General features: G+C 49.8%; 2 protein-coding genes across 4 annotated transcripts in view; both read left to right on the forward strand.

Annotated features, from left to right (window-relative positions):
* BTK (Bruton tyrosine kinase) overlaps nt 1–5,492 on the forward strand; it is a 29,465-nt gene extending 23,973 nt beyond the window's left edge. For all 3 annotated transcript variants that reach the window (XM_038416864.2, XM_043492696.1, XM_038416863.2), the window contains 7 exons: nt 548–625; nt 915–1,086; nt 1,435–1,651; nt 3,775–3,839; nt 4,221–4,339; nt 4,492–4,649; nt 5,002–5,492. In XM_038416864.2, the coding sequence (XP_038272792.1) occupies nt 548–625; nt 915–1,086; nt 1,435–1,651; nt 3,775–3,839; nt 4,221–4,339; nt 4,492–4,649; nt 5,002–5,073 (881 nt within the window). In that variant the 3' untranslated portion in view covers nt 5,074–5,492. The remainder of the gene's footprint in view (nt 1–547; nt 626–914; nt 1,087–1,434; nt 1,652–3,774; nt 3,840–4,220; nt 4,340–4,491; nt 4,650–5,001) is intronic.
* A 1,247-nt stretch (nt 5,493–6,739) lies between these two features.
* Nucleotides 6,740–9,742, forward strand: TIMM8A (translocase of inner mitochondrial membrane 8A). The gene is given in 3 exon segments (XM_038417474.2): nt 6,740–6,906; nt 6,908–7,069; nt 8,775–9,742. Coding segments are annotated over 3 exon segments (447 nt in total). The 5' UTR covers nt 6,740–6,783; the 3' UTR covers nt 8,937–9,742.
* Nucleotides 9,743–9,862: the final 120 nt, after the last annotated feature.

The raw sequence follows: 9,862 nt of genomic DNA on the forward strand, positions 1-9,862 counted from the left end.
CAAGTCAGGCCAGCGGTAGCCAATGACATCCACCAGCCCTCCTCCTCCCCGCCCCGGGGAAGCCTCTTTTTACCTTAGTCCTTTTTCCTGGGGTGGGAGAACTCAGTAGGCAGCAACCTTCCCTTGCTAGTGTCTCTAGGCGCGCCTCTCCATGGGAGCAGCCCTTCTCTGTAAGCCTGCAACCCTCCAACTGAACTCCTAGGGACTCGCTAGTCAATTGACTGCACAGGAGGCTGGTTGGCAGCTATTTACAGGTGGCCTGAGGTGGGCTCATTTGGCTTAAAGACAGGAAGATTGGACTGACTGCCCTTAAAGGGGCCTGCCACCCTGTGGCACCCCGTTTCTGAAGGCTGTGACACTCTGGGCCCCAGGAAGCACCACAGGACAGGCAGCACTGGGATTCAAAGCAAAGACTGTAAGTTTGTGCTGATGCAAGAATATCCTCGTCTTCTCATGGATGCTGGAGATGCATGTTCTTTTCTGGAATGTCAGGAAGTACATAGAGCAGGGATGTACCTCACACTGTAACCTCTTTGCTGTGTTTCAGGGCTCATATCCAGACTGAAATACCCTGTGTCTCAACAACAACGAAAGAATGCCCCCTCCACAGCAGGACTGGGCTATGGTAATGCCTGCTGTTCTTTCATACATGTGTGAGGGTACTGCACATTACCCCTTGTGTCTGCCTTCAGTGCTACTGCACCATTCCCTGCAGTGACTTGCTGCTCCCCTGCCAGAGCTCTTAGAACATCCCCTACCAGGATCCCTCCCTTCTAGGACAGGCTAGGGTTGGGGTCGCTACGAGGGTCCCTGCAATCAGTGCGCCTGCACCTTTCTTGACAGCATCCCTTCTTATGCATGTTTGTCCAGGTGAGTTACTTCCACATCATTGCCCATGCTGCTGTTTGTTACAGGGTCGTGGGAGATTGACCCGAAAGACCTGACTTTCCTGAAGGAGCTGGGTACTGGACAGTTTGGAGTGGTGAAGCATGGGAAATGGAGAGGCCAGTTTGATGTGGCCATCAAGATGATCAGAGAGGGCTCCATGTCAGAGGATGAGTTCATTGAGGAAGCCAAAGTCATGATGTAAGTGGCAACAAATCCTATGCATTTCCTGTGGGGTCTTTACTATAGAGATGTCTCATTTGGCCTTGCAACATCCTCAGAATTCGTCCTCCAGGTTCATTCCCTCCTGGTCATTCCCTGCACTGCTCCACCTATGGACACCAACCCTGCCCTCGAGGAACCACCCTGTTCTGCGATGAGAGGCCACTGCCATTCCCACCTCCATTTAGTACTGAGCTTCCCCCACAATTTTGCCAGCAGATGCCAGTCTTGGAACGCTTGCCCTTGCCAGGATCTCGGTCTCCATGTTCCTAGCATCTCCCCAGCCACTTTCTGCAGTTTAATTTATTTTCTTGTCCTACAATGCAGGAACTTGTCACATGAGAAGCTGGTACAACTGTATGGTGTCTGCACCAAGCAGCGCCCCATCTTTATTATCACCGAGTACATGGCCAAGGGTTGCCTCCTGAGCTACCTGCGGGAAACCAGGGTGCGGTTCCAGCCCTCTGAGTTGCTGGAGATGTGCAAGGATGTCTGTGAGGCCATGGAGTACCTGGAATCCAAGCAGTTTCTGCACCGAGACCTGGTAGGGTCCATAAGGAACATGATGACCGACACAGCTCTAGTGCTGTAAGAGTCATAGGGCGTCGTTGAAGAAAGCTTGGCTGAACTTACAGACACAACCCAAAAAATCTAGTTCTCCTCAGTGAAATTTAGGGAAGTCTACACTACCCATGTTACAGCGTGGCCACGGCAGCACTGTGACATGAGCAGTGTAGACGAACTTTAACGCCAGGGGAGAGCTCTCCCAACGATAAAAAAACCCCACCCCTAATGAGCGGTGGTAGCTTTATTACCGGGAGTGTGACTCCCAGCGATAAAACACTATCTATATTGGCATTTTTCAGCACTAAAACTTTTGTTGCTTGAGGGTGTGTTTTCATACCCCTGAATGACAAAAGTTTTAGCGCTGAAAGTGTCAGTGTAGACACAGCCTAATGGGCGGTGAATTAAGAACAAATAACAGGAAATGATTCTTCACTTAGGGTGTAATGACCCTGTGAGAGTCACTGATGTGGGAGGTCACAGTCATATCCTGGGGCTGGACAACTCAATGCGTGATTGTAGTTGTAGTTAGGTAGATTAAAGATGGAGAGGGAAATCAACTTCAAATCTCATGTTCTGGACAATCAGCAGATTGCTGCAGGGGTCAGCAAAGAATTTCCCCCCAGGAAGAGCCCAGGGGTTAGCATCCTTTGAAGAGTTCAGCTACTGCTGGAGAGGATCCTGGGTTGGAGGAACTAATGGACTGAGTCAGTTAAGCAAGTTTAACATATTCCTTTACATTGATTTGACCAGTTTGATTTGAGCCCAGCTTGTTCATGAGCATGTAGAGGCAGCCATGCAGCCTTCTCTCTGCAAAGCATCTCTCTCACCTTCCTTTCCCTCCCAGAATATGAGTAGTGTGTACCACATGTACAGTCCAGCCCTCCTAAGCCTCTGCTCCTCTTGTGGTTTAGTAGAGAGACTGAAGAAAGCACAAGATTTTTCAACCACATTTTTGCCCACTTGGTGCTCTCAGCAAATAAGTAGGACTGGAGGACCTCTCTGGTCTCAGGCAGTGGTAGACATTGCTTTAGGCAACACGGGCAGGATTCTCTTTGAGTCAAATGTAGTAGAAAGAAGAACAGACTCAGACTGTGTCTACTTAGCTATGCCAGGGTAATCCCCTCGTATAGATGTAAGCTACACTGACAGAGGAGGTTTTGATGTCAGTGTAGGGACACCACCTTCCCGAAGTTAGCTACATCAACAGAAGCATTCTTCTTCCATCAACAGAGTTGTGTCTGCATTGGGAGTTAGGTCAGGGTTGTGTTTTTTTCACACCCCGGACTGACATAACTATGTCTAGCTATGTCAACCTAACTTTTAAATGTAGGCCAAATCTCAGGACCCCATTTTTAAAAGCAGGACTCTCTTTTTATGTCTGCAATTTGCCGATGCAGTTAACGTCACCTAGATGTCTGTTAAATCAGCTCTATTGTAACAGACCTGCAATACCTGTGAGTGTGAAAATGAGAAAAATTATTGGCACCCATAAACTAGCATTGCAAAACCGAAGACAGCTTTAAAAGTCAGGGCCTCAGCACTTGAGAGATATTTGGGACAGAAGGTTGAAAATTTAATACAAGAGCTAAAATGAACCATTTGGCTGGATAACATGTAAGCAGAATTTCCAGTTCTAATCCTGATGGTGAAGAGTTAGTTAAAGGACCTGGGAAGATGCTGAGTAGGGTTAATGCTGCTCATAAAATCTCCAACCTGGCCTGATCTACCTTGTAGTGATGCAGGAATGGTGTCAGCTGTGGTGCATCTGTATCTGCCAAGTCTTTCTGACATGTCTTGGGTGAAACGCCAACTTCTGCTAAGCTCAGTCCTCTCCTCCCCCTGGTTGGTGTCAGTAACATGACCTAGAGAAATCTTAGTTCACGTTCATCTACGACATGAGCTGCCATGGTGCTGTGGTTTGGCAACCAGTGCCTTCTTCTGAGCCGGAGACCAAGGCAACCATTTTGTGCCTGGCACATTGTTTGGTATGGGGGATGGTCACTGCTGCAGTGATTTCCCCCTCAGGGAAGCGTGCTTTGTGTATTTCATATGCCATATTCAATGCTGATACTATGACTCTTCCCATCTTCCTGCCTACAGGCTGCTCGCAACTGTTTGGTGAATGACCAAGGAATTGTGAAAGTCTCCGATTTCGGCCTTTCCAGGTCAGTGTACATGCATGCACATGCGTCTCTCTTCCTTTCTCTTTCACACTTTTTCTCTTCGTCTCTTTTATCTTCTTCATCCCTTCCTCACTCTCCTCCTCCTTCTCACCCTTTTTTCTTTTCTCCCATTTCTGCTTGTATTCTCTCTTCATCCAAATCTGTCACCAAGCTTTTTCTCCCTTCTTCCTGTCTCTTCCTATCACTCGCTCCTCCACCCCATCCATCTCATCCATGTGTATTTTCCTCCCTCTCTGTCTCTGTCTTGTCTCTCCATTTCCTTTCAGGCTTGACTGGGTGCAGGAAAGGTTCATTAGATGAAAGAATGAATGAATGGGGAAAAAAATGTGAAGCAACATCACATAAAATTTGTATCTACTGCAGGTATGTACTAGATGATGAATATACAAGCTCCCTGGGGTCCAAATTTCCAGTCCGGTGGTCTCCCCCAGAGGTCCTTCTGTACAGCAAGTTCAGCAGCAAGTCTGACATCTGGGCTTTTGGTGAGTTGGGAGAACAAAATTTCAAATTGCTGACAGGGAAAGAGTGGTTGAATGGAGTCAGAGAGAATCAGCTCCTCTAAGAAACTGCTTCAGATATGATCCTATATCCTTTTCTGCCCCATGAACTGTCCATGTGCATTTCTGTTTGACAGGGGTTTTGATGTGGGAGGTTTACTCCCTGGGAAAGATGCCCTATGAGAGGTTTAACAACAGTGAGACAACAGACCACGTCACCCAAGGACTGCGTCTCTATCGGCCTCAGCTGGCCTCCGAGAGAATCTATGCCATCATGTACAGCTGCTGGTATGAGGTAGGCCTTATTCCCACCAGTACACATCCTTCATGTCTACCACAACCCATCTGCAAGTCTCCATAGTCACTCCATCCAGTGGACCAAACCTTGCTCTGCAAATGCCATCCTGGGAGGTAGAGGATTTTTATCCCAGGCTTGCTTTACACTTATAATTTATAAAGTATAGCTGACTTGGTATGATTTTTTTTACCAGCATGGCTAAATCAGCAAAACCCTTCTGGTATAGATGTAATTATTACCGGTATATCTACATCAGCAAAACGCTCCTAGCATAGACAAGGCTCCAGTATTTATTTAATCATAGGTTTCTACTTCACTAGTATTTTCCTCTGCGTTTTTTTTGTTTCAGAAAGCAGAGGAGCGACCAACCTTCAGAGTCCTTTTGGGAAATATCCTCGACATAGCAGATGATGAACCCTGAACTGCTACTTGAACTAAGCTGTCATTTATTAGTTTATTTTTGCCATTTAATCTTTTCTGTGACTAACAAACCTGCCCTTAGAGGCATTGGAAGAGTGCTAAAAGAGCCTGCCATACCCAGAAAGGGAGAAAATATCTGGATCCACCAAACAGCATCGGACCCTAGCTTCTCCCACAATCCAACAATTCACTTGTGTTGGAGCCCTCGTGATACTAAAGAGAATATCAACTCACTTGTAGTTATAGATCAGGAACCTCCCTGGAGAAAGGATCCCTGAAAGCAGCACTTCACTGCTGCACTGAGCTCTTGCTGTAGCCCAGAGACTGAAGGGATTATAAATGGTGATAGCCAGGTACTAATGGCCCCTGCATGGGGTGCAGGAACTAGGGATTTTTGTAAAATAAAAAAGTACAAATTGACAGGAATTGGGTCACTGAGATCCAATAGCTCCTGTCTAGCATGCAGCTCTGGTATGGTTGGCTAGGCAGCGGCCCACAACAAGAGAGTGCTACTAGGTGTGCTTGCCACTGGACAATCAAGAAAAGGCATTTCAAAAATACTGGGATGGGGGATGGCTTCCAATCTCCATGACCTGTCAGTGGTGGTCACAATTGTGACCAAAGTGGTGTTGCAGGCAATGAGGCATTATGGGGCAGCTGTTGGAGGACTGGTAGGATTGACAGAGGTTGCACAGTATCTGCACCTTCACAGCATCATCCCTAGTAGGACCACAAGGCTCCCTGTCAGTCAGGGAGGTGGTTTTGCTGCATTGCCATAAGGGGTTGTGTATGATGGCCACATTGGAGCATGGACACATGCACACAGAGGCTGAGACAAGGCAACTTATGCCAACCCGCCTTGTGGTGCAACTCGGCCCGAGTGACCTGCCTTGCAGCCCGGCCAGCCCCCAACCCTGCAGATATGGGCTGGCTGGGACACATCTCCCCCGGCCCTGGGCCCAACCCCCGGGCCCAACCCCCAGCCAACCCCCTCCCCCAGCCACAGGCATGGGCTGGCTGAGGTACGTCTCCCCAGGGCCCACCACGCAGCCCCACATGCACAGGCTGGCTGGGGTGCATCTCCCCCAGGTAGGGTGACCAGACAGCAAGTGTGAAAAATCGGGACGCGGCAGGGGTAATAGACACCTATTAGGGTTGCCAACTCTGACCAAAGCTATTTCAGGAGATTTTTTTCCCCTGAAAATGACCTAACCTAATTTTCTTAACATAGCCTATTAAAACCTCCCGGATCGCCTTCCGCAGCCCCCGGGAGATCAATGCCGATTCCAGGCCAATCCTGGAGGGTTGGCAACTCTAACGCCTATACAAGAAAAAGCCACAGATGCCAGGACATCTGGTGACTCTACCCCCGGGCCCGCCCGGCCAGACCCCGACCCCACGAGCTGGCTGGGGCGCGCCTGCCCGCACCCTGAGGCGGGGCCGACGCTGCTGCCCCCGGAGAACTGCCCGGCGCTGCGCCGCGCCGCCCCTCCCGGCCAGGGAGCAGCAGCAGCTTCCCCTCCCCCAACCGGCAGAGAGGCGCTTTGACTCCACCCCCAAGCTGAGCCCGCCCTTCACACTCGCTCCAAACACCAACCCCCACCCTTAGTGAAGGGACGCGCGCGCCTTGGGTCATCCGCCGCGCGGGGATTGGTTCGTCACTGGCCACGTCACGAGAGCGCGCCCTGGAAGCCCAGGGGTAACGGTGAGGATGCGCATTGCTGAAGATTGCGGGACGCTCCGAGCATGCGCAGTGCGGATAACTGCCCCCTTGAGCATGCGTAGCGAGGCGATCATCCCCCTCCGGGCAAGCTGCTGGCAGACACGTGAAGGTCGCTCGCTCCCAGCGGCGAGGCGTGTGCCCGGAGCCCGGCATGGAGGCCTCGTCCCCCGCGGGCCTGGGCGCCACCGACCCGCAGCTGCAGCATTTCATCGAAGTGGAGACCCAGAAGCAGCGCTTCCAGCAGCTGGTGCATCAGATGACCGAGCTGTGCTGGGTAGGGGCCGGGGCCGGGGCCGGGGCCGGGCAGGTCTCCGGCAGGCAGGGAGGGAGCGGGAGGCAGCTCCAGATGCTCCTCGCTTCCCCCAGGGAATGGGGGCCCATCACTCCCCCCACCCCCGCTCGGGGGTGATCCGGGTCCCCGCCCCCCGTCCTGCGCGCATCTCGCAGGTGCGGCCCTTGCCGATCTGTCCCCCACCCCCTTTCTCCCTCTGGGGCTGTGCTGACTGAGAGCGGCCGGGAGAGTAGAGGGGTCTAGGGACCAGCACGAGGCCCGCTGTGTGGGAGGGGTAGGAACCCCCCAGTACGGCGGGGTGGGGCGGTTACTGGAGACTATGCAGGCACGTCCAGTCCCGGTAACCTGTCTGGGCGATGGAGAAGGAAACGCAAGACAGAATTTCAGCGTTTATCCAAATGTCCATCACATCACAAGGAGACTGCAGGTGTGAACCTAGGGATGAGGGGCTCATTACCCTGAGACCTTTAAGGTAGTGTATCTAGAGAGTCCTTGAAACCAGTGGCTAGGAGGGAACCTGGCTATATAACTAATTATCTCCTGGGATAGAGCCAGGGAGCCGCTCTTAGACTCTAGCCCCAGAAACAACTGTCAGCTAGAGATTACAGCATCTTGACTCCTGGTAGTGAGAGAGCAGCAGCAGCATTGGGATCTGTATTCTCAGGCTGTTAGGGAAATCATCTTGACTTGTAAATGGAACATATATGTGCTGAACATGAGGATAAGAGGAAACTTGGTGTAATGTGTCAAACTAGTAGAGTCTGGGCTGTTTGCCATGGGAAGTCAGAATTTCTGGACAAATTAGTAATGTTTTAGTAACTGCTGACCCTTGCCAAGGAGGGAGAAGCCAGGTACAAAATGGCTGGAGCTGCCACTCTTTGTAGGAAATGCAAGGAGAGCAGAGGTGCAGCTTTCTGTGAAGGGAGGTGTACAGGAGGAGCTGGGAACCTTGATGGACAAGGCAGCAGCAGGAGCAAGCTGAGAAGAGGGGGCAGGTGTGTCTGTGTACACTCAGGGAAAGTCTCATCTACAGAATTAAGTTGACCTAAGTTATGTGGATACACAATCACCTCAGTAATTGAATTGATTTTACACATCCACACTATGCTCCTTGTGTCAGAGGTGTATGTCCTCACCAGGAGCACCTGCATTGATTTAACTGCCAGCATGGGGCATTTTAGGGTCTTTGAAGGGCAACAACAGTCCATGTAAGCAAAACAGCGTCTGTACTGACACTGCATTGACCTAACTACATCAACTTAAGTGCTACGCCTCTTGCAGAGGTAGAGTTAAGCTGGAGTGAGCAAGGTACAGTGATGGGAGCTACATTTTAGTATAGACTCTTACAGACTTAGGGTGATATAAGATGCCTTAAGTTGACCTAACTCTATTGGGCAGACAAAGCCTAAGAGAAACTTGACAACACACGTACTTTTCACCCTATTAGTTAGTTCTCAGGCTTCTAGGTGTCAGCTTATTTAGGTTTGGCTGTAAAGTGGGCCCATAAGCATTATGGCAAAGCATGCTAAGTGTGCAGTAAGTGGGAGACAGCCAGGAACCTCCCCCTTGCCAAAGCTACTGCCTATGATAGATCTGCTGTTCCAAACAACCACCCTTTCTTTTGGGAAGTGTTAACTTAGTAGGTCTTGACTCCTCTTCTGACTGGTTCTTTTCATGTCTCGAGCAGGAGAAATGCATGGACAAGCCTGGGCCCAAGCTGGACAGTCGGGCAGAGACCTGTTTTGTGAACTGTGTTGAGCGCTTCATAGATACCAGTCAGTTTATTCTGAACCGGTTGGAGCAGACACAGAAATCCAAGTCAGCCTTCTCAGAGAGCCTGTCTGACTGAACAGGGCATGGACTTCTCTGTTCCCTTAATAAAAAGAACTGCACATCAAATGGGAGAGAGAGAGGAAAAGGAGAGCGGCTGATGGGACAGCTATAGAAGACAAGCTGTGGGGAAGTTGGCTCCTTCCTCTCTCAGATTCTAGAGTGCCCTGTCATCTGAATGAGCTGAGATCAGCTTTTTGTTTTGTCCTTTAAAATGCCAATCTTGTGAAAAATCACAGCTAGACAAGAGAGCCTGTAACAGATGCACATTTACTACTTTACTTGACAGTGTACTGTTCTCATTCCCACCGACTACCTTTCATACATAAGCTTCACACTGGGATTGTGCGGACAGAACTTCTTAGGTCGAGCACACTAATTCCAAAATATTTAATTGGGGGAGTATACTGGGATATCTAGGAGGAAATATTCAAGTACTGGAGACAGTGGGGAATGAAACACTAAGTGAAGCTTAGGAAGGGGACCACCTTAAATGGTCCTGTATTCACAATCCATTTTTATGATTAATCCTCCCCTGAGACTAGTGAATCTTGGTCTTACAACCAGACTGCAGCTGAGTTGATCTGTGCCTTCTACGTGCTTGTGAGACATGGCTAGGGGAGGACAACAGCTTGAGTTGCAGGACTACCCCAGTATAGCTTTGAGAGAAGAACTTGCCCAAGGATGTAGCTACAGGAAGAGATTTTAAGCCTCACTTTGTGGCCAAGTAACAGTTGTTTCAACTAGAACTGCAACATTGTTAAAATTGATTTGTTCCATAAACTGCTTTCTCCTGATCATTGGAATAAATATTCATTGGATCAATTTTTAAAATTAGCTTCTTGTGTTTAGGTAGGAGGGCTGGTGGGGATGTCGGACCTACCTTTCACCTCTGCCATTGGGTGCAGCCTCTCTCTCTCTGCACATTCCTTGCCTCCTCCCTTC

Source organism: Dermochelys coriacea, chromosome 9, assembly GCF_009764565.3.
Source record: "Dermochelys coriacea isolate rDerCor1 chromosome 9, rDerCor1.pri.v4, whole genome shotgun sequence".
NCBI lineage: Eukaryota > Metazoa > Chordata > Testudines > Dermochelyidae > Dermochelys > Dermochelys coriacea.